The 24828-nt window shown below is 38.2% G+C and overlaps 3 protein-coding genes and 1 long non-coding RNA gene across 5 annotated transcripts; 2 read left to right on the top strand and 2 right to left on the bottom strand.

Annotated features, from left to right (window-relative positions):
- Positions 1-176: 176 nt before the first annotated feature.
- On the bottom strand, positions 177-9568 carry usp42 (ubiquitin specific peptidase 42). The gene is given in 17 exon segments (XM_028477247.1): positions 177-721; positions 1052-1134; positions 1209-1635; positions 1637-1688; positions 1691-1862; positions 1962-2127; positions 2303-2403; positions 2639-2779; positions 2868-2979; positions 3073-3155; positions 3263-3333; positions 3433-3500; positions 4258-4357; positions 4521-4631; positions 4790-4996; positions 5544-5793; positions 9343-9568. Coding segments are annotated over 16 exon segments (2334 nt in total). The 5' UTR covers positions 5785-5793; positions 9343-9568; the 3' UTR covers positions 177-522.
- On the top strand, positions 8797-12990 carry LOC114482051 (uncharacterized). The gene is made up of 3 exons (XR_003676305.1): positions 8797-8901; positions 12319-12643; positions 12751-12990. It is a non-coding gene; the product is annotated as an uncharacterized LOC114482051 (long non-coding RNA).
- eif2ak1 (eukaryotic translation initiation factor 2-alpha kinase 1) lies at positions 11669-17775 on the bottom strand. The gene is made up of 15 exons (XM_028477248.1): positions 17217-17775; positions 15591-15755; positions 15361-15497; positions 15199-15239; positions 15005-15104; positions 14827-14907; positions 14629-14722; positions 14506-14551; positions 13799-14171; positions 13579-13684; positions 13354-13460; positions 12698-12812; positions 12509-12588; positions 12172-12405; positions 11669-11961 (listed from the first exon to the last, which is right to left on the bottom strand). Exons 1-15 carry the CDS (start codon positions 17374-17376, stop codon positions 11836-11838), a joined length of 1965 nt encoding a protein of 654 aa, XP_028333049.1. The 5' UTR covers positions 17377-17775; the 3' UTR covers positions 11669-11835.
- pms2 (PMS1 homolog 2, mismatch repair system component) lies at positions 17302-23827 on the top strand. 2 transcript variants are annotated; one of them, XM_028477245.1, is made up of 15 exons: positions 17302-18187; positions 18337-18475; positions 18974-19060; positions 19150-19252; positions 19345-19528; positions 19669-19836; positions 20587-20684; positions 20776-20875; positions 20941-21025; positions 21118-21270; positions 21375-22182; positions 22262-22429; positions 22524-22624; positions 23295-23464; positions 23580-23827. In XM_028477245.1, exons 5-15 carry the CDS (start codon positions 19454-19456, stop codon positions 23721-23723), a joined length of 2070 nt encoding a protein of 689 aa, XP_028333046.1. In that variant the 5' UTR covers positions 17302-18187; positions 18337-18475; positions 18974-19060; positions 19150-19252; positions 19345-19453; the 3' UTR covers positions 23724-23827. The 2 variants fall into 2 exon arrangements, with proteins under 2 accessions (XP_028333046.1, XP_028333045.1); XM_028477244.1 differs by having other exon boundaries at positions 18337-18479.
- Positions 23828-24828: the final 1001 nt, after the last annotated feature.

The following is a 24828-nucleotide window of genomic DNA, read 5'->3' as shown; positions in this document are numbered from 1 at the left end:
CTCCTCTGCTCATAGTCGGCATCCTCTCTGGATCTGTGCCGCCAGTGATTGGACCAATGGCTACGATCTCGAGGGTGGTGCCAGTTCCTCTCCCTGTAAGGCTCAGCCTCTCGTTCTCTGTGATTGCGTTCAAACTGGGGAGCGCGGCTCCTGGATGAGTGATGACTTTGGTTGCGGTGCCTGTACCAATGACGCTCTCTGTCGCCATCGCGCTTGTGATATCTGTCTCTGTTTTGTCTCTCGTGATCTCTGTCAGAATATCGCCTGTCTCTCTCCCGGTCTCGAGAGGACGACCTGTCCCTGTGTCGAAAACTGGCTTAGATTGGTATGCTGGTTGGCGTCACCATGTCCTTCAGGCCCTGCTGACAAAACCATTAGTCTGTGGCGCATCCTTAAGTTTGACTTCACTTGTACCGACTTTCTGTGGGGCGTCAGGACCCCCGATGAATCTCTGAGAGCATTCTGGCTGGGTGGATAAGGCCGCTGTGCTTTGAATTCCAGGCGAGGAAGCAGGAGACCTCTTTACAAATCTGCAGAAAGAGACTTTGCACCAGGTGACTGGTTGGAAGTAGCAATGGAGGTTGTGGGAATGTGATCCAGAGATTCAAGTGAAGTTAAAGCTCTTGTGTCAGGAATGGAGAGGTGCTGGCTTTCATTAGCAGCAAGTGGAATCTTCTGAGAGAAACTGGACTGTGATGAGGAGGTCAAAGGAGCCTCTTGGCTGAAAAACAAAAAACACATGAAGGTGAGGATGATTAGATGTTAACAAAAGCATTAGAAGCTATTTCTCCGTGTAGAAAACATCTTTTACCTATGTAACTGAAACAACAGAAGTGTCACGAGACCAGAATTTCAACCTCCGACAGGTTATGGAACAGAAACCATCTCAAATTATTTTTAAATTTTTCATAGTGTTAAGAAATTAGAAAATAAATATTTGTTGGACCTCATTTATGAAGTAGAGCGCAACATTCAAATATGCAGCATACAACTAACTGATTTAAAAACAAAATTTCCAAACAATATTTATGCCAAGTGTAACATGACTTACTGTGGTTGACTGGGGATCACTGCTAAGTTCATTGAAGCTGGAGATCCTACTGTAGGCGAACTGTTGTGATGACTATTGGAAATCTAGAAAAAAATCACAATGGTTAAACTTCATTACAAAGAAGTGATCCAAATCAGTTATACGAGTGTGCCTATACCTTGTCATTAGTGTTGTGTCCATTCACCGTGTGCTGTCCATAATGAAGTCCGTTTTGGTTTGGTTTCGAAACTCCATATTTCTGTCCATTGATTCCATTGGCATTATGATGCTTTCCTAATTTTCCATTGGGAGTTTTGGGAGAAACATCAAAACCATTTCCTGAGCCGTTGCTCCCCTTCATGTGACCCTTAGAAAAACAGGCCTTGTCCACATTACCAGAATTTTCCTGGTCTGATTCTTCTGAGGACTCTTGGCTGTAAGGAACCAGAAACGATGCTCCATTTCCTCCACTGTGGCGCCCTCCATTACAGTAAGGAGTGCCATTACTATGGTTAAGTTGACGTGGTACAAAACGAGTTTCTGAGGCAACATCTGAGGTAGACTGTGAAGAGGGCAAAGAACTGGAGGAAATACTTGCAGAAGATGTACTGTAGAGGATGAGAGGTCGGGCGGTTCTGCTTGCCTTGTCCAATGAAAATGAAAGCTTCTGTCTTTTGTCCTGATCAGGAAGTACTGTGGGTCGACTGATCGAGTGGGAGATAGAAGAAGATGCCAGACTGTGGACTGGTTTTCCTGCACTGCAGCTGGTGCTGGGCTTGGAGCTGGACGAATAGTCTCTCAATGATCCATTCCCGTTTACGTGAAGAGTGCTCTAAAAAAAACGTGAAGGACACCAAAATGGGTTTTTAAAAAATTGAACGTTTTCATCTTGATTTCCATTTTAATACTGGTGTGACAGATTTGACAGTACCTTGGTCATGTGTGGAGGCAGCTGAGGGCCAATGAAGCCCATGTTGTTGTGATGGACAGTGGTGTTGAGGCGTGGTATAACTACAGGGCGTGGGGATGCCTGACCAGAGATCCCAGGGTTATGGTTAAAGTGGCTGTAATCTCCTCCTCTTTTAACATCATTGGACCTGTGAACAAACATGGCAACCTTGATTTAACCACCTTTTTTCCTGGAAAGAATGGTCCCAAATTCATAGTTTTATAGGATTTTCCCCCCCCATCAAAACTACTAAATTGAGCGGGACAAAAGCACTGTAAAATTGATTTACTTTTAAAATGATTGATTATTAATTCTTTACTCACTTGATGTAGAACAGAACATAGGCCTGTTGGTTGAGGACAGAACTGATGTCACTTATAGACACTGAAGAGTCGTTCATGTGATACCACTGGCCGTTACTAGCCTGTAAAACACACAATCATCTATAGGTTTCAAATGACATTTACACAAGCAAACACTTTTCAGCACAGACATTCCACTCAAAGTTCACATCCTAGCCTGTTTCAGGCTTAGCAGTTGATCTGCCTTAATCTCTTGTGATTTGCGGTGTTGATGAATGGTTGTGACAAATGTGTACGCATGTGCTCAGGGAGGAGCAGTGCTGTGATAGGTTAGCAGGTAAAAAGCACTGCCAATACCTTAATATAGCAGAAGTAGTGTCCGGCATTACAGCTGAATCCAGAGTGAACGAGTACAGCGTACAGGCCATAGAGCTGAGGCTCTCCTTGAGTCTGAGACATGAAGGGACGTAGGTCCAAGTACTCTGAGTATTTCACGTCCTGATTAACAAACAAAACAGTAATTAAAAGCAATCAAAAACCAGCACAATACATTAGATAATCTTCTATTTGCAAATAGTGAGGATACCTTTGTGATCTTTCCTCCATTGAAATTAGCAAATCTCTTGAGAGAGAGGGCAAGCACATTGGCGTTCCGGTGAATTGTTAATCTCCTTGAGGCAGTAACCATTTTTTTACATCTAATAGAAGGAAATATTGTTTCATTAGTTTGCTGGAAAACTGCTATAATTATGGGAAAAAAGCAAACATTTGATAAAGAATCATTCACTGACTTTTCACACATGTAAGCATTTTCACTATCTAGCTGCTCTGGCTTGACAAACTGCTCCAAAGCCTTGGACACACTGGGAGCTGTCTGCATGGGAAGAAAAAATAACACCTTTTAGCTAATCATGTTCTGATGAACAAATCTTTAAACATTAATTAGATAAAATTGAACAATCAAACAAAAAGACAAATTACCTCAATTTCCAGAGCAATATCCAGAAAAGGCTCAAATGTATCCGAAACGTCTTTGCAGTTTAAACATTTCACTGAAAAAGGAAAATAAATTGATGCCATGTATACAGTTGAGTCAATCTATGAGAACACAAATAATATGTTGGAGTATAAAAAAGAAACAAACACTGTACCTCTGGACCGCAGATAGCCTCCAAATACTTGATGGATGAAAGAAGTTGCCTGCGTTTGCCTGTCCAGTCTATCAGAAGCACAAAAGACGGTGTCAAATAGGGATGTAACGATTCACTCAACTCCCAATACGATTCGAGTCAAGATACGATTCTCTCATGATTTATTTTACAAATGAGACTATAGACAAATGATGACTGAAAAATATTCAATTATTTTTATTGGGAAAAAAACTAGAAGATACTGTTACTATTTTCCTTTATCTTTCATTGTCAAAAGAATCCCTTGATAAACTATTCAAAACAGTGCAAATTAACTAAAAAAAAATCCTTAATGAAATAAAGAAATATACAATTGAGAAGCCTATTAATTTTAATTCTGGCTCTACAGTAAACAATGCAAAACTACAAAATAGGTCCTTTTCTTTTTAAAAGTCCAACTGAAAATGTATTTTGTGCCTTAACAATTGGACTTAAAAAAAAAAAAAAAAACAGTCAGTGTACTGTATTTACAACAGATATTTGTTTGACCAGCAGAGGGCTCTGGTAACCCAGTGGTCGGTTGCATGCAGCTAATCTAGTAGTGAAAAAGCGAAGCTATGCACTAGCAGACAGATCTAATAGAAAAACGTGACTTTTACAGATATTCAAGTAATATTACAGATATTATTTAGGTGCTAAAGGGGTCAATTTTTTTCATTGAAGATTAGTTGCCTACAACTTTAACTGTTTAATTTTATTGACTTTCCAAAGTAATGACTTTTGTGACTTAACTGTAATCTTAAACCTTGCTATTTCCCTGCTCTATGCTGGACAGTTGAAACTTACTTGGTTCCAGGTAAGCAGGACTTTTGCATAGCGTCCACTGTGCATTGCAGAAACTCATGGGCATCTTCCTGGCGTCCATAGCGGAAGTGCTTTGCAATCCCTGCAATTGGAAAGAAAATCAAGAGAGTAAGGTGTGCAATCTTAGTAAAGCTAAACACAAGTAAATTTAGGTTTGGAGTCATCTATTTAAGATGAATTAAACTAAGGTAAAAACTACATACAAGGCCAAGCTTTAGTATCATAGCTTTGCTGGTGTCACTTACTCTTGAGCTCATTGAGCACGCCAATAGGTTTGATGACATTCCCAGAGTTGGCAAAAACCTGTATGATGTGGTTTTGCATGGTGCACATCATACAGAACCCAGACTCATGACCTAAAAAAGTAAAAGATAAGCAAAGTCTCAGCATTAGAGGAATTACCCTGGAAAGGAGCTTACAGATATATCAAACTGATCAATAATGGTGTAGAACTTACTGAAGAGACTAAACACAGGAAATCACTGTATATCAGATTAGTAAATTAGGAAATTACATGTCTTTGAGTGCTCCCGGGTCAGCATGTAGTTTGCCAACGGTGGTGTGTAGGTGAGGCACTGCAGAGCCGAGTTGAGAAAGCAGGTATTCCCCATGTTCTGCAGACCTGCACCGATGCGATGGATCTGGGTCCACTTTAGGAAAAGCCGGTCAGGAGAAAACAGGACCTTCTGGGGCATTTCAATGCCATCTCCACTGTTCATAGCTGAACACACAAAGCATATGTAATAAGTTAATTACATTAAACTTTAAGCAATGATTTTATGCTTTGGAATTGAGTTTAGTGCATACCACCTTCTAGTAAAATTTTTTTGTAATTTGTATTATTTGTAATGATTTATGTAAATGTGTTATGTATTTTGATGTCTTAGGGACCAGGTCTGCGAATTAGCTGTTAGCTATATGGCCTATGAATATGGCATCGGTTACTTGTAACAATGCTTCTTGTTCTGTCCCTATCAAATAAACATAAATAAATAAAATAGTAAAAATTAAATCAAACCAATCTTTAGCTATAATTGAAAGCAGGTACATGGAACTACAGCGCAATGTTTTCACTACATGACTTGCCTTCTTTATGTCTTAAAGTTCTCAAATATCGTCTCTATTGTATTTGTTTTGTTAATGTCTGGTAAACTGTGGGTAAGTCACAGCATATATTCTATAGAGCATGCACTCCATCCTTAAAAGTTTATACCAACCAGTTAAGACACATCCATAAAAACACAACTAAAAGAAGCTGTTCCTCCCACCTTGCTCCTTTGGCCTTTCCACACAAGAGGGTGTACTGTTGTAGACAGCAGCTCCAGGTGTCGGGCCCAGGCAGCCTCCTTGGGACTTCAGCCGTGGAGAGTCACTCTGCATGGCAGGACCCACTGCCCAGCTGCTGGAGCAAGTGCCATCCATCCCCACGTCCCCGTTTGTGAAGGAGGATCGGTTGCACCCAACTGACTCGTGGTCAGATTTCTCTGAAGATCTGTCAACTATGGTCATTGTTCATAACTGCAATAGGGACGAGAAGACACAAGAGCACATCTTTAGATTGTCGTTTAACACTCTGTTGCTATTTGATATATTTGAAATCAATCAAAAAAAAAAAAACATTTAAAAACTCTAAATCAACATTTCAAATAAAAGCCAAATAAAACATTAATATTAAGCACAGACGAAAATAAATGAGAGGAAGACTAAAATACTGTGTGCAGCTCATTCATAATGAAAGCTGCAGTCACTTGTCATGAAATATGGCACATTTCCACTACTATACACAGCTCAACAGAGGTTGGCTTTGTTGGTTTACATTACAACTGAGTGATTGAAACCGCTAGACAAACAGTACACAGAGTCCAAGCAAAAGAACTAAAGCAAAGTAAATATTGGGCAGTAGTACAATATCTTATTTCAAAACCTTCCAAACAGAGTAGAGCTGAGCTGAGTAGGTAACAGTGGAAAAGGCTGTTAAGTACTAAATTATTCAATAACATCTATGGGCCAACTACGGACTGCTGGCCCCTTGGGGGAAATATTTACAGTATCTATGAGGAGGGGCTTTGCTTTCAAGATGCCTTCCTACTCACACCAAGATATTTGTATGCATTAAGGCTTAATGGTGTTAAAAGCAAGTTGGAGATGAAATGTCTTTAAACAACACTTTATTCAAACTCTCTTCCTTCTCCATTACCTGAATCAACAATATGAATAAAGTAGCTCATTACACGAGTGTCTAGGAAAAACTTGACTTGAGAAAAAAAAAACTGTTGAACACAATTTTATCTGTCATGATTATATCATCACTTTTCCAATACCACAAATATGTTTTAATTATTAGTTTTTAGGGGTGTCCCGATCCGATATTGATATCGGTTCGATATCAGCTATAAAAATAAAAAACAAAAAAAAACTAATATCGGATTTTATCGGACTGCATCTAAAATCACTGATATAAGCGCTCCAATATGTTTTTGTCCCCGCCCTCAGTTGTTCCCACCATATACTGACAGTAAAAAAATAACTGAAGTGAACTTGAATTGTTGACTATTGTTCTCGGTTTGAGTAAGATCACTTGATCAAGCCTTTTCCAACAATCTACACTACAAAATAAGTAATAAAAGTATCTATGATTCGAGCTGATACCGTATTGGATCGATATTGGCCAACACTCAAGGCTGCATTATCGGTATTGTATCGGAAGTGAAAAAGTTGTATCGGCAAATCCCTGTATGTATGGATTCAAATAGTGGGACCTATTCTACGCGCTCAGGTTGCTGGCCAGGCCATTACTCTGTTCTTCACCTGTTTGTGATGCACGACGTCTTGCCTCACGTTTCCGCTTTTCTCTGCACGTTGACTTTTTGGCATGGTACAATCAAAAGTGATTTGTAGAATAGTAGTTAACAATGTGGCCCAAAGCCGCATTGAAGAGCCCATCCCCACCCATTTTGGAACATTGGTATTAAATTAGAACACTGGTCATACCTCTCCAGCGATGATGTCGTCCCTAAATTGTTATCCAATCACCCCTATGCCCTCTCAGCTCTGTCCAAATTACTCGAAAATAACGGATGCACACACTCGGGGTATTTGGAAGCTGTTGACAAAGTTTCAGGTCGATCAGATACTGGGAGATATTCGCTACACACACATTCAAAAACTCATGAAAATTTGAACGCACATTAGGACTGCAGAAAAAAGAAATGTATATTTTGGGGGAATTGCACATGTGAATGGCAAAATGACTCAATGAGGGGCTAATACAATTAGTTTCACGTACAGCTACAAAAATGCTGTAGAATTCTAACTTCATCACTGTAGAGATCAGTGTTTGGAATAACGGCGTTTAAAATAATGGCGTTTGTTTTTCAGTAACGGGGTAATCTAACTAATTATTTTTTACGCCGTTATCGTTACTTAACATTAAATGCGGTGCGTTACATGCATTGATTAAATAAAATGTTATCCGAAAGCATCCCCGGCTTCTGACTCAGCTGTTGTGAGGAGGTGGGTTAAAAACAAGGTGAGCGATTATGATTGGCTTAGGCGGCTTCATGTTTCATGGTAGCCAATCAGAGCCAGTGTTTTTACACATGTGCCTGCAAGAGGAGGCAGGTTAAAAACAAGGTGAGCAATTATGATTGGCTAAGGTGAAGTACCAGCGAGCACGCACACACAACAGATTGGATGAAGCAGCAATTACTTTAAATTAATTGTGGTCAAAGGCAAGAACGTGTACGTGAAGTGTACATTATATCCAGGAGTGAAGACTTTGTCGACATTCGTTGTAAGCAACTCAAAATTAATGAAGCACCTCACAACGACACATGCATCTAAAAAATGTGAATTATTTGACATAGAGCAACTTTTTTTTTTTTTTTAATAGTAACGCAAATAGTTACTTTCCTTGGTAATGACTTACTTTTATGACAGAGTAATTTAGTTACTAACGCAGTTACTTTTCTGAACAAGTATAACTAATAACTTTTTTAAAGTAACGTTCCCAACACTGGTAGAGATGAACTAAAATTGTATCTTTCATGTTGGCATTGTAAATTAGCACGTTCTGATTTTTCTTCCTCAGAGGAGTAATAAACCTCAATGTTACCAAGTTGTTATTAAAGCAGCTTGATAAATGTTACAATGCAATTAAAAAGGATATTTAATAACAATCGCTTGTCTTCATCAAATTGGCACAAGATACAATCTTGATTTGATAGTCATAGAAAATGATTGTTGAAAAGTACAGTTCATGTCTCATTTGTGCATCATTGACCAATGTCCCGAGCATTCACCTCAGATATAGGATCTTGCCGTGTTTGAATAACAACCGCGAGTTTTAAAAAAAACACACACACAAACGTAACATTGTCTTAATTTTCCTCACTTTATCATATGTTTAACTGAAAGGTTAAACAGTAGTGTACGAATCTACAAGTGAACACTGGTCGAGTAACAAACAAAGTACATTTCCTGGACGGAAACACGTTTCCCAGCAGCTGTTCCCTCCCACCTGCTCCACAGACGGCTTCACATCGGCTAACAGAGGGCAGCTAGGCCTTTATCACGCAGAGCCACGAAACCTCCATAAAACACACACGAAAATTTAAAATACAGATGGTGGGTCACTGAATTCTCCATTATAACGTGCCGTGTTCGTCCAACTGCGGAGATATGTTTGACTGAGTGAGAAGCGTCCCAAACAGACTCCGTGGAAACGGTGAACGTGGCTAACGGGAGATGCTAATGCTGCAGCCAGCTAGCGGGTTAGCTCCAGAAGACGGTCTCACTCACACACAGTAAATCGAAACGCAGCTATAAATGAATATGGTCAATCGTTTTCTGGTTTCGTGTTTGTTTAGAGTAAACGTGATAGGTTTAAGTAACGGGGTGTACGGCTCAGAGGGAGGGGCTCGACACCGGCGGCTCACTGCACCGCTCTATCCGACATGTCACGGGGAGCCGGTGTACGGGTCGTATAGCGAGGCTGAGCCACACAGAGGCAACTCTTCACCACAGCTGCACACTGAAAGTAACCCCCGAGGGGACCGGCGGACTCACCAAAGGTCTTCTTTGAAGTCGTCGGCAGTGGTTGCAAATATATTCCTCGAAGTGTCTGGCCTATATTCTCAATTCTAGCGGGTGTCCGGCAGCTAATTGTCCCACGGGTACATCCGGGCATCTGAAAAGAAACCAGGCGCTTGATTGGTCTATACCGGCGTTTGCCTGAGTCTCAAGTCGCGTTTTTTTTCTTTCTTGCGCATGCGCGAACCGGTCGGCCTACTTTACGGCAGTTTCGAATGTTGCTCCTTGCCTTGGCAACCGTCGTAAAACTACACAAAAGAAGAAGAAGGGTTGACTGTTACCGTGGCAACAGTGATGCATAGATTATAAACTTAACTGATGGAAAATCTAAATATTCTATTCAATAGAGTATTTTGATTTTTCCATCACTTAAGTTTGGTTTAAAAACAAGGATAAAAGTAAAGTTTTTTTGTATAATTTAGCCTTTTTTAAATTATTCATTACTACAGATTTTATTTTATATTTCTAAACGAAGCCCTGTTTGTCACTTTTAAAGAGCTAAAATTATATTTAAAAATAATTACTTGTTTCCCAAATTATTGGAAATGTTTGTTTTGAGGGATTTCCGATATTTTGATTTTATTTTCTGTTTGGTTTTGATTGTCAATGTTGTGTATTGTTTTAATCACATTTTGTTATAGTGAATAATTGGGTTTTTTTTTTTTTTTAAACAATGTAATCTATTTATTTATTTATTTTTACTATTTTACTTACATCTAATACATCAGTTCACAATATTGCCAATTTCAATCTCGAGCTTTTATGTTAGCCTGCAGATATGGATTTTTGTGTCTGCTTGGATAAATGAAAATGGAATAAAAATGGACTCGTTGGGTGCAACTTTTCGGTTTTATATTTGTTTTATTTTTTTATCAGTATATTAATATTACTTTAGTATTTAAGTATTTAGTTAAAATATTGCTATATTGCTGCTGGTACATAGACAAATCCATCTTGATGGATGGATGTCATTTGGTATTTTTAAATTACAGAGGTAAAATGTTTCTTACTAAAATGTGTTTTACAAGCATTTATTTCTGAAATTACATACTGCTGGTTGGATAGTTACACAATCAGTACATGAAGCATTTGTGCCCCCAGGGGAAGCTGTTACCGTACAATTAAATACTCGTCTTGCTGTGGTTTCCCCCTTTTTTAAATTAACAAATAAAAACATCACAAAAAGGTACACACTGAGATACTTAGTATCTCATAATTATGACTTAGATTTTTTTTTTAATTATTATTATTTTTAAATAGTTTTGTTGTTTTTACTGGCGGGAATGGGCTTCCATAGTTTTCCGTTAGGATTGCAGTGATGATTAAATACGAGAGTGAGATGTATAAAGTCACAATGCAATATGACATATTTTTTGAAAGGGGAAAAAAGCCACCCCCCAAAAAAATGCAGATGGGATAAAACCCCACTGCTTTTATTTGACTTTAACTCTGGGTACACATACATACTTACAGGTACTCTGGGTACTCAATAGGAATAATAATAATAAAAAAGATACCATAAATAACAGCATTTTTTCCCATTTAAGGTGCAAAAAGTGCCATTGCAAATAGAACGCAAAGACAGAGACTGAGAATACATGCCAGGCTAAAATTAAAACCCAAATCATATCGTCTTCAAAAACAATATTCCTATCTGTGCATGAACTCTGCATAGCAAGGTTTTTGTTTTTTAAACGTCTGGTAGCAATTGAAAACTTTGGACATTGACTATAGTTGGACAGACACTTGCTTTGGATGGATGTATGCTGGGATGGAAAGGTATGCTTAAAATAAAAAAAAAAAAAATTTAAGTACTTCTTTTAATAATACCTTTACAATCCATGGGGAGCAGCCATGTTCAGCCGCATGTGATGTCTTTACTCCAGTGTTTACATTAGCTCGTACCTAATTTCTTTGATCTTTCTTTTAATTTACATTTTTTTTTAATTGTTTTCTCAAAATTGCTTTTGAATATTATTTTATTTCTTACTTCAGACAACGCAAGGAGCTACTTTGGACATGTATGATTGGATGTTTGCTTGACAAAAAAATAAATAAATTGATTTATATTAACATATCAAAATAAAATTGGTTGTAGTAATTGTAATCAAGAGCTGAAACATCAGTTACTCAGGATTCAAACGCTGACCTGTCCAGGATGTATCCTGCAATGCACCCTAAGCGAGCTGGGATAGGCTCCAGCTCCCTGCCTCTCTGAACTGGATAATCTGGTAAAAAAAAAAAATTAAAAAAAATAGAAATCTTACCCTTTTTCACACTATTCAATATATATATTCATAGCAGATGATATAAATGTTTTATTTGACAACTGATTGAACCAAACTTCACTCTTATAACCAGATTTACAAATACAGGTTTGAATATTTACACACACAAACATAGGAAGCAAAAGGACTGTAGCAGCAGTTAAAGTCAAGTTTCAAAAGTTAAGTGTTCAATTTGTAAAGCTCAACTGGCATCCTGTTTAGTAAGACGATCTGGATCTTGTGGGCTTTGCAGCTCACTGATCTGTCTCCTCAGTTGCATGATCTCCTCTTCCTGCTCTCCAACCTTTCTCCTTAAATCACGAATCACCTGAAAAGAAAAAAAAAATAAATAAATTAAATTTTATTTTAAAAAAAAGGCAAACTACGCAAACTCTTAACAGGCTCGCGAATAATATTTTTGGTCCTAAATGAGATAAACAATAACTAATAAATACAGATATGTCAGGATTTATCCTTTTGGACCAATACAATTTTAATTGCAGGAAGAATAAAAGCATCAAGACAAAACTTGTAATACCGTGTCTTTACTGCAGAAGAGTTCACTCTCTAGGAGCTGGCTGGCTGTTGGACGAACACTGGGTTCTTTACTCAGTAGCTGCACAATATATTTTGTAAGAACTGGCCATCTGTCCCGAAATGAATCTAAAACTTTTCCTTCTCTCAGGTCTCCAAGACACCGGATGCGCTCCATTTCCGTCCCAAAAGGCTGGAAAAGCTCCAAAGCCAGCACTCCAATGCTGTACATGTCTGACTAGAAGAAAAACATCATAGATAAAAGTTCATTTTAAGTGAGAGAAAAGCACTGAAGAGCCAGATTTATGGAAAGTAAATTGTTCTACTGGTTCAATATTTACCATTGAATTATAATTGGAGCCATTTAGTTGCTCTGGAGCAGCATACACGAACGTACCAACCCCAGAGGTATGCATGTAATCTGTAAATGTGAAACAAGACGGCTGTCACTCAAGCATCAATAGCGTCACCTACTGGTGAGTTACAGACATACACTCTACATGAGGAGGAAATTAGACTAATCTGCTTACCACTGTTTGGAGACATGCTGCCTTTAAAGCTCTCTATTATTATATCTTTGCAGGCCAAACCAAAGTCGCCAATCCTCACTTGACAGTCCTGACCATGAAGAAAAATGTTCCTTGGCTGTAAAAAAAAAACAAAAGTTATTGATTTTTTTCTCTTTCGTTCTCTCTTTTATTACTTGTCATATCTTTCTATACTCCTCACGAGGATGTTTTATTTATTTTTCTCCTCTGCCCTTGTAGCATAAAACAAAATATGCCTAATAAAAAATGTATCACCAAAAAAATAAATAAATAAATAAATGAACAATAATTGAAGACATTAAACTGAGTTTGAAATAAAAAAAAATAACTACAGTATATCCTCTATCTGACTTGTGTCTATAGACCTGAGACACCTGCTGGGTTCCTATTTGACTAACATTGCACTGATGGATACTAGACCAAACCCAGTTAGAGATTTATACACCAGCAGCAGAACTGACTGGGAGCCAGTGTAAAGACTTTAAAACTGGACAAATGTTTTGGTTAAGAGTTGATTCCTTTTTTGCCTTTATTAGTTACCAAAAATGTTATCCTCTCTGAAATACAACGTCAACATTCTACCTAATCATGGCAAAGTTTTATGTTTATCTCCATTTCCCTTGAAGTAGGAAACCTACCTTTAGGTCCCGGTGCATGATTCCCTTGGAGTGGATGTACTCCACACCCTCAAGAATATGTTTCAGCAGAATGAGTGTTTGCTCAGTGTCAACACAGTCATAAGGATCTGAAATTACAAAAAGTACATTATACGTCTTTGTCCAAATAGGACTTCATTATTGACAATTATATCATGCATTTGCATTACTGCTGTAAAAACAGTAGGGAATTTATGTGATGTTTACCATTAAATGTTAGTTCTCTTGGTTTGGCGTTCCTCTCAGCAATCCAGTCCTTCAGTGAACGCTCACACAACTGCATCTGGATGTACAGCATCAGGTGGAACTGTACCTATAGGTGCATGAACACAAAAGTTTTTTAAAAGAAAAGTATGCCGTACACAATACTAAACTAGTTTTGAGTTTAAGAAGTAAAACTTCCAAAGGTATATCTTGAACCACCCACCTCTCTAGAGGGATTTTTTATACATTTGTCCAATTGTTTATGGCATTCTTGATCAACGTATGAGTTGTTATTCAGTTCCAAACTACTTAGACTGGACTCCTCTAACAGTGACGAGTCCCAATCAGCAACTGGACATTTATCCATCTGCTTAGGGTTGTTCTGTCCAAGGAACACGCAAGGGACATAGTTCTCTGGGATGCGACGCATCGTCTTGGGACACACCACCGGGCCCTGCTGAGCTGACACTAAGGCTGTTATAGGGGGCTTCTCTTTTGGGGGAACATCGGCACTCGAAGCTGCGTCAGTCTGTAGCTGACTGAGGCTTTGGAAAACTATAGAAGAGCTGGAGGTGGAGTCAAAACGCTCATCTGAACTGCAAATCCAAAAGCAGACATGGATTTAATGAGAAAAGAACAAACATGAATCATTACAGTACAGACTTGGCTTGTCATGATTATTGTATAGTGAATTGTTTAAATAAAGATATTGTAAATCTTAAACAATCCATCTCATTTTGATTATAATCCTCTTAAAATTTGGTTAAAAGTCTGCACTTAAGCTTTAAAAATAACCTAATAACATATGCCATTATTCAAGTCACCCTAAAAAATTTAGTTAATCGCCAAGAAACCTAATTTATAATATAATAGTGATTTCTTCTTCTTCTTCTTCTTCTTTTTTTTTACTAATTTATTAACTAATCCTACCTGTCTGGTTCTTGAGACTCTATAGCAGGAATGAGACCTTCAGGATCTGCAAAAAAAAAGACAATTTACTTCTAAAAACACGTTATTTGTTGTAAACAATGCCTGTGAAGTGTGAATACTAACATGCTGCAGGCTGAACGTGTTCCATCCAAGCCGTATGATAACCCACAACATGTACATGCTGCAAGCTAGACAACACTTTGACTTCCCTGAGAACCTGCAGAAAACAGTGGCATTAGTGGCATGAGATGCCTGAAGTGTCCTCCTTAAATAAGAGTTATCTGTCTCTAGACTAATACACGTTAAATTATTCTAGCTCACCTTCATGCAGTCTTCCTTTGAGACTTGCTTGATGAGTATTTTCTTCATAGCATAATATTGTCCATCAAGTTTATTCAAAACCTGTGAAAAAAACACAATAGTAACATGTGACATTCTCAAATCTGTTATTTTAAAAATTTGTAAATATATATTGATCGAGTATGATAGGATTATTTACCTTACAAACATTTCCATACGACCCTCGTCCAAGTCTAGAGACTTCTTCAAATTCACTGAGATACCGTGATGCCTGGGCTTGAACAAGGCCCTCTTTGGGTCTGCAGAGAACAAAAATCACACATTTCAAACTGTTTATTCCAATACTTATAAGGGAGAAATTTGATTTTAATAACAAGGCAAGTGGAACTCTACTTTATAGAAGAATTGAGGGAGTTTCTCAAATGCTGTTGTCCCTACAAAACAAGACAAAGTGAAAATACATATCAATTTAAGAAAATTAAAAATAAAAACTAAGAAACGCAAACAGTGTTAGTGAATAAAATTTATTGAAAGAGGGATATGCGTACTACTTGCCTGTGAATACAGAGATGAGCTGGCAGCATTGAGCAGCTCAGTGAAAGCACGGTTGTGCTGCAGTCTCACAGTGCTGAACTCATCACTTATAGCCAAAGGTGAGAGGAAGTTCATGGCAGCTAACTGCTGACCAATCACTGTCAGGGAAGGAACAGAAAGAATTAACAAACCAAACTGAGTAATAGTAGAAATGTAGCTCCCGTTCCTTAATTCACCATCTACGTAAATACCTTTGAACAGCATGCGAGAGCGAGCTGGATTGCTCTCATAAACAAAGCATAGGTGCTCGAGGAGCGAGCCGAGGAGGAGGTGGTTGGGGATCGCTGAAGCAAACTCCTGGATGGATGGATAATGTCTGCCGGCCACCAGCACATCAAGACTATCTGAATCAGAAGCTGATCACACACAATAATTATAATAAACAATGTTAGAAAAAGAAGTAGCTATATATAACAATATGAACAAACATGAAAACAGATCACTTTGTTTTTGTTTACTATAAAATGTCCTGTTAAAGCATTATGATAAAGACTAATGCATAATTTGTGCAATCTAGATCAAACATCACATCCAAACAAAAACACAAAGTTCTTACCCTCTTCGATCACTTTTGCTATCAGTTCTACAATATTTTTCTCTCCGAGGTCCATTTTTTAGCATCAAATTTTGCTGGTAAAATATCAACATCTCAGACCATTACATGTTAATTAAACTGGTGAACGCAAATGCAAAAAATCCCCCCAAAAACATTAGGAGCTCATCTTGTTTTTACATAACGGGGGTGTGAACACTAGTAATGCTTATCAGCAACAACCAGTGACCCACTCCCTTTACTGTACACATGACCCAGCTGGGAGGAACAGAACACAGAAGAAGAGGCCCTCACAACTTCTTCTTCTACAGCTGGATGTGTGGGGAAGAACTCAACAAACGACAATCTGACATAATTCATACGTGTATATTATATTAACATTGAGTCTGATCTGATATCACAAGTGGAACTTTTTCTAAAAAATATATATATTCATATTAATATGACATAAAAAATGTCCTAACTTAACATTTACATGGAAGCTGCCATCATTGGTATTTATTATTGTTTCATGTCAAACGCGCATACTAGCATTGACCACTAGGAGTGTGATGATATATCACGATATTTTTTTCACACGATCGATTATCGATATGCTCGTGCTAAATATCTTTTTTTTTTTTTATTTAATTTTCAAAACCTTTTCTGCTTTTTCACTAAAATGTGCAGGTAGGTCTTCACAGTATTGTTGTTACTGTTGAACTGACCAATATTTTGTTTACTGGAATATTGCACTATTTAGTAGCCCAAGCAACACGCCTGAGCAAAAAGTGATGTAACGTGTGCTCATTACATGAAAATGTTACTTTAGAGGGTTATATGCCTGAAAACAGCTGTTTGTTTAGGGAAAATAACTGTTTCGTGTGTGAAAGTGTTCAATGGTGAAACGAATAGATTATATTTTATGAATAAATGTATTTTGCAAAGTATTGTACCTGAGACACTGACGGTAACTGCGCTGTATGAAATTGCACAACAAAGCACAAAAAAAAAAAATTAAAAAAAAATTTGGAGACATTATTTGTTGTATTATTAATTATTATGTATGTATGTATTTTATTTTTAATACAATGTAAGTCTCGTTTCGCTCAGTCTCATATTATGGGTTTGGTATTATTTTTTCAATATTTACCCTGGCTTTGTAAGGACCTACAAACTGTCCTGATGTTTTCCCCTAGTCACGTTTAGCAGCAGCAGTGAGCATTGCAAACGATGAGGTTAAATTTAGCAGCAGCAGCAGCGTAAAAGGAGTAAAGCAGCTTACTGTCAAAGTGGACTTCGTCGTCCTCCTGTGCTGCCAAACTGGACAGCCTGTGGTTAGTGTGGAGCTGCTGTCTCCCGCTGGCCTTGAAGCTGAAGCTGCAACCAGAACCAGAACATTCCTCAGACCACATGGGTCCCGGGTCCTCTGGAGCTCTGTGCATGTCACTGACTGTAACTACTGACAGCTAAACTAAATACAACGCGTTAGTTACAAAGCTTCTCGTCTCATAACAGCTGCACTGTGTCGGCTGTGATGGAAACTTGCTCAATAAATCCAATTCTGTCGGTTTTTAGCGTCTAAATTTTGAAAAAAACTATCCCAAAGAGTCAGACGATCCCTAAACAAGCCAGTGCAAGTCAGTACTAGCGAAAGGGACCGTCTGACAATGTGTATGTACCAAACTTATTAATAATACAACCTGTGCACTGACATACAAAGTAAAATTAAACAAACATTGATTATATTTGTATGAAAAATACTCAAACACATGCAATGAATTAACTCCATGCAACAAACAACATTTAGCTCGTTGGAAAAAATCAGCCATTTGTACACACACTCTTACCTCACAACACGTGATCGTTAAGTGACGAAATCCTGCAAATGTTTAGTCCAACTCTCGAGTTAGCTAACACTTTCTACACACGTGTTGTTTTATATGTTTGAATTATTGGTTGTGTTTTGTGTAACTGTTTTCTTTTAACTAGACCTCCTGTTCACATTTTTTAAATATTTCTATTTTAAATGCGTATTTTTTGCGCAGCAGTAATGTTCGTCAACTGTGCACTGCGCGGGACGGATTGCGTTTGTTTACCATGTGATGTGACGGAGAGTTGAACACACTGCAGTCCACAATGATGGACACACACTAGCGGAGTCAGATTATGATTAATAGTTAGTCAGTATTTTATTTAGGCTGAAGTTCAATGTAAACACTGGCGACTTCACTTGATGAAGATGTCAGAGGCTTGGTGAGTCAACCTTTAAGTGAACTCACTTGCACATAAACAGCTCAATACTAACCACGACCATGCATGTGTTGAATTTGCACCTTTTGTTGATTATGAAGGGTTTAAGCGTGACATTTGTATTTTTATTTTTTTTTTAAATTTTTTTTTAGTCCTTCTGAACCTGCTGGAGCCATCAAGGCCATTGACAAGCATTCAGTGCACCAGATCTGCTCAGGGCAAGTGGTGCTTACTTTGGCCACTGCTGTTAAAGAATTGGTGGAGAACAGCATTGATGCAGGTGCCACCAACGTGGGTAAGACACACACACACACACACACACACACACACACACACACACACACACACACACACACACACACACACACACAAAGATCATCTCAAGAGGACTGGCTCACATTTCCCCCCATTTTAATCTCATATTGTAAATAAAAATTAAATTTTTTGAAAATCCTGCAATTTTCTTAAAAGTATTTCACAAAGTTTCCCCAAATTACATAAAAATTGGCAACAAAATCAAATAAATTGGAAGTGAAGATCCTCCAGCTAATGATATGTCACGTATTGTTTCGATAATATTGGTGCCGTACATATTTTATCATTTATTTATACGTGGAACTTCAAAATAAGAGCACAATAATGATTAAATTCATTTATTTTCTGCCTAGAATCTGCAGCCCATTTAAGATGAATTGCTCCTGAACTAAAATGAGTTTGACACCTCTGCATTAGAGTTTTAATTTAATATTTTAAGGATTATGATTTGTTGTGTGTGTGTTTGATTTACAGATGTCAGACTGAAGGATTGGGGAGCTGAATTGGTTGAGGTGTCAGACAATGGCAGAGGCGTTGAGGAGGCTAATTTTGAAGGGTTGAGTAAGTGACTGTTTTTATCTGTGTTCTGTTTGGTAAAGTGGTTTTGGTTTCAGCTTTTATGCATGGATGTTTTTCCATCTGGTTTGCAGCTTTGAAGCATCACACGTCAAAGCTGTGTGATTTCTCTGATCTCATCCATGTGGAAACGTTTGGCTTCCGAGGAGAAGCCCTCAGCTCGCTCTGTGCTCTCAGGTAAAACCCCAGCTCACACTGCTACAAGATTCACTTTAACACGAGTAAATAAATGGCTTTCATATCAGCTACATTTTGACTTCTTTCCACAGTAATCTGAGTGTGATCACATGCCACGAGTCATGTCAGGTGGGAACCAAGCTGGTATTTGATCACAAAGGCCACTTAGTGCAGCGGTCACCTCATCCCAGGCAGCAAGGCATGACAGTCAGCCTGCTGCAGCTCTTCTACACCCTGCCTGTCAGATACAAGGAGTTCCAACGCAATATCAAAAAGGTTAAAAAAAAAATCCCTGATTAGTATTTCCTTAATTTCTCCGTAGATATTGCTTTTATTGCTAAAAATGTTTGCAAAGGCAGCACATCATTTCATCATCAATCTACGGCCCTAAACTTGTTTTCAATTTGTGTTTTTAGGAGTTCACCAAAATGGTGCATGTCCTGCAGGCCTACTGTATAATCTCCACTGGAGTCCGTATAACCTGTTCCAATCAAAATGGGCAGGGGAAGCGCAGCACGGTCCTCACCACCAGCGGCAGCCAAAGCATGAGAGACAACATCGGTGCCATTTTTGGACCAAAGCAGGTCAGAATAGAATGACGTATTCACTGCTTGGTTTCCAATAGCTAATAATAAAGTTAATGACTGTTGAAGCTCTGAAAACAGCAATATCATGAAAGTGGATTTTAAGGGTGTAAGGAAAAATAGATTCAGCGACATTTCACCGCACGATTATTAACTCATTGATCCAAAAGATGTTTTTTTAATCATGGTTTTTAATGAAAATAAAACATTTAATTGCGCTAACATATCCATAGCATGTAAACGCCCGATCACTGTGTGTCACTGAACCACATCAGACCTTGTTAAACTACCTCACTTCTTAATGCATTTTAGCTTAGAATTTGATTTCAGTTTATTTTCATAAAACATACTGGGCACTTTTATAGATGTATGTGGTTACTTTTTTTATTTTTATTTTTTAAGAATTTAAGCACTTAACAGAGTCAGAATCTTTCAAAAAGTTACACTTTTTAGACAAATGTACAAAAATTTGACAGTTTGATAAACATACCACATGTTTCTGATAGTGGTACTTGAATTACGGTTAGATACCATATACTTGCTCTTGCAAGTTTAAAAAAAAAATGAAATAAATTGTATTTCATACCATTTTGTACTTGTAAAGATGAAATTTGTAATTATCAATATCACAATATAAGGATATATCGTGTCGTGACGTGCAAACCCTGAATCGTATTGTATCGTCAGCACACCCCCAGTGGATTCTTTGTCAAATATCTATACATATCTTTGTTGATGTTGTGTCTGCAGATACAAAGTCTTCTGCCCTTTCAGCAAGTGTCTCCCACAGAAAATGTTATTGAGGAGTATGGAATCACAGACACAGATCTACCAAAACAGTTTTTCCTGTGAGTAGCAGTACTGTATTTTAGTTAGATCTTACCTTTTCTTATGTGTTGTGACTTTGGGAGAGTAAACTTGGAACGATGGCATTGTCAGTGTCACAGGTTTTGTGTCGCGAGGCGATCACGGTGTTGGGAGGAGCGCTACCGACAGACAGTTCTTTTTCATTAACAACCGACCTTGTGATCCCCCGAAGGTAAATCTCAATAAAATACTTTAAAAGTCGTGGCACGTTGAGGCTCATGTGCTCCATCTTCACAGGTGACCAAACTTGTAAATGAAGTGTATCATATGTACAACAGGCATCAGTATCCATTCGTCTCCTTGAACATTACTGTCGCCTCAGGTGAGAGAATAGGTTTGAATCAAGTGGATGTGATAATAATAAAAATTGACTTGATTTCTCACTCTCCAGCTGTCTTTGTGCTTTGTTTTTAGAGTGTGTGGACGTGAATGTAACCCCAGACAAACGACAGATTTTTCTTCAGAAGGAGAAGTTCTTGCTTGCTATTCTGAAGACCTCTCTTATCAACATGTATGAGGCTGGGGTCAATAAGATCAGCTTGAACTGCACACCTGTTAATAACAGCAGTGAGGAACCCATTGTTATATTTAGCTCAACTGTCCATGGTTTTAGTCAAATTTCACGTGAGATTTTTAGTCGTAATTTTGATTTGTGCTTGTTGTGATTTTAGTAACATCTGCTTCGGATGTGCGTCGAGTCGCTTTGCCTGATGAAACAATGGCAGAGCCTTCAGAGGACATTGGACCACCTGTTATTCAAAGCCAAACCTCATCCATGAACTTATCCGTCCTAAGAGCTGCCTTTTCAAATGCCAACAGCTCCAAACCTGGGAACAAGTCATGTGTGGAAAAAGCATCTAAATGTATTCCGACGCAGAAAACCCTCAAATCTTTTTTTAGGAATGCTGTAACGCCGACACGCAGTCCAGTTGTAAAAACCAGTACATCTACATCAGATGTGTTGAGTTATGGAAAAACATCATGCATCGATTCTAAACAAGATGATGCTGAGTCCATTTGTGACCTAACGGCTGGTTCTCCAAAGTTAAGCCCTCCTTACGCAACGGTTGATGCTTCTGATGTAAAAAATGAGACTTTAGCAGAAAACGCCCACATCCACCCGACTCCTGTTGTACAACCAGCGTTACAGGCTGAAGCATCCATTCAGGACAAGCATAGATCTCTGAGCCCTGAAGTGAAACGCGCCAAAAGGGAAACTCCATATTTGCCTCTTGAAGAAAAACTCAAAACTCTTTGTGACAGTGTTGAGAAACCTATAAAAGCTGATGCTGCGGTTTGCATACAGAGGAGGGCGGTGCCACTCCAGTTCTCTCTACCAGAGTTATCAGGGAAACTGAGCAAGTTGAGGGAAAAACAGAAACAAAGTCTGGGGGCAAAGCTAAGCTATCGGCGCTTCAGGGCTAAGATCGAACCCGGAGAAAACCCAAGTGCAGAAGAAGAGCTGAAAAAAGAGATCAGGTGTGATCAGTAATTGTCGCAGATTGATTGCACTGGCATTAGAATAAAAGTCACACTTCTTTTACATTTGTTCTCACAGTAAAGAAATGTTCAAGGTAATGGAGATCATCGGTCAGTTCAACCTTGGTTTCATCATCACCAAGTTCAACTCGGACATCTTCATGATTGACCAGCATGCCACGGATGAGAAATATAACTTTGAGATGCTCCAGCAGCACACTGTACTGCAAGGACAAAAACTCATCGTGTAATCATCAATTTATACGTTTTTGCTTTCTAACATTACTGTGATCAGGTTTTTGTCAGTGTATTCACTTCTATTTTGTGTTTGTCTTCTTCAGCCCACAGAAGCTTCAGCTCCCTGCAGTCAGTGAGAGCGTACTAATGGAGAACATTGACATTTTCAGAAAGAATGGCTTTGAATTCCTGGTTGATGAGGACGGTATGATCTCACTTTGATCACATTGTATTACACATGATTTGCATGAACATTCCATCTAAAACAGGGGGTGTCACACTCATTTTAGTTCAGGGGCCGAATATGGACCAGTTTGATCACTAGTGGGCTGCAGATTTTGGGCGGGAGTACCAGTAATTTCACCCTTGATGACCCTAGTTTGCATTTCACTTATGACTGATGTGTAAACAGACAATTATCGAACAATAAGTGGCAGATATCAATATCAGTCCCTGCAGGAATCCTGACTTAAAAATCCTTGATTTTTTTTTTTTTTTTTTTTTTTTTTTTTAAACAATTCTATTTGATTTTTGCTGAATAATTTGAGGACAATTGCAGGATTTCTGATATATTCAGAATTCTTTCAACAATTTAAAACTGTGAGTCCTAGTGCAAATATTGTGGATATTTATTGAATGTGTGTATTTGGAGTGGCTGAGATAACTACAGCCAAACTATTTGGTAATGTGCACACTGATTCCTGTTTTCTCTGTCATTTTTACTTTCTGCTGCGGGCCGAATTAGATGCTCTAAAAGACCAGATTTGGCCCCCGGGCCTTGAGTTTGACACAACTGGTTTAAAGTTTAACAGAGAAATGTTATTTTTAAAAGGCTGCTATAACCACACATTTTTCAATTATTATGATCACTACAGCTCAAGTAATGGAGAGAGTCAAACTGGTATCATTGCCTACCAGTAAGAACTGGACATTCGGCCCAGCAGACATCGAAGAGCTGATTTTCATGTTGAGTGACAGCCCAGGGGTCATGTGCAGACCATCCAGAGTGAGACAGATGTTTGCGTCCAGAGCCTGTCGTAAATCTGTGAGTCTGTAACAATATCATCATCATCCACCAAATCTGTGCTGTTGAATAGCTGTCAATAAATAATATAACATAGATGCTAATAGTTTTGTCCCCCCTCCCTCTCTATATTCAGGTGATGATTGGCACTGCACTGAGTGACAGTGAGATGAGGAAGCTGGTGGATCACATGGGGGAGATCGACCATCCATGGAACTGTCCTCATGGTCGACCAACAATGAGACATCTCGCCAACCTGGACCTCATCTCACAAGACTGAGGCTACGTGCTAATAACTCTAGAGACTCCTTCGCTACACAGGCTTTAAGAATGACTGTTGTCTGCCTTCATTCCAGTGCACCTGTGGGAAAAATCAGTCACTTTTAAGTGCATGACAAAGACTTGCAATGACTGCTTTGAGTTTTTTGTTGTTGTTTTTAATCCAGTTGTATTTTGTATTGTTATCCTGTACTCAACTGATTAAAAATCAAGTTTCTAAATCTTTCAGTGTTTTGGCTAAAATAAAAGACTGTACTTCCCTAAAAACCAGAAAGACTTCAGTGACTAAAGACAGTTACCGAGCATTAACATTAGCCTAGCATTAGCTTCAACCGAGCAATAGCAATAACCTATCATTAGCATTGACTTAGCATTAGCTTTAACCTAGCAATTGCGTTCACTTAGCATTAGCTTTAATCTAGCATTAGCCTTACAATAGCATTAGCATAGCTTCTCTATTTATATTCTAGTTTCCAATGTTGTCACAGTGTTTTTAATTTTCATTCACGTACCCCTTATGACAATTTGCGCGCCCCTGGGGGTACCCGTACCCCACTTTGGGAACCCAGGCTCTAGTAAAGACTTTAAAAAAAAAACTAATATTTATTGAATTATGTCGATTAAAATGTAAAAAATACAGCTTATTTATTTATTTTTTAAAAAAGGAAAAGAATAGACTATAATGTACATAATGTCATACTTGAACACCTTCAATTAAAAAAAATTGAACATAAACTTCAGATAAACAAACTAGAAAAAGACAATTGAAGAATTATACATAACGCTTAATGATGAATTGAAAAACTGGTAATTAACTAATTAACTTGTGCAGAAACAATGCAAAAAAATTCCCTGAAACTATATGTAAATTTCTTAAATCTCATTATACATTCTGACCAGCAGATGTCCCCAGTGAGCGTTGTACGTGTGTTTTTATTGTGGTACGGTTGTGTAGCATCATTTAAAAGTGTGTTTATTTCCTATTTTGTGCAGTAGTTGATATTAATGTGTCTTATAACACTCAACATCCATTGCTCTTATCTTTAATGAACTGAATGCCGTGTTTAGCATGTAAAACATATTTTTCCGTATTATTAAAGGCGTTA

Source organism: Gouania willdenowi, chromosome 19 (genome assembly GCF_900634775.1).
Source record: "Gouania willdenowi chromosome 19, fGouWil2.1, whole genome shotgun sequence".
Lineage (NCBI taxonomy): Eukaryota > Metazoa > Chordata > Actinopteri > Blenniiformes > Gobiesocidae > Gouania > Gouania willdenowi.
Note: the sequence above shows the minus strand (reverse complement) of the source record. Positions and strands in the feature narration are given on the sequence as shown.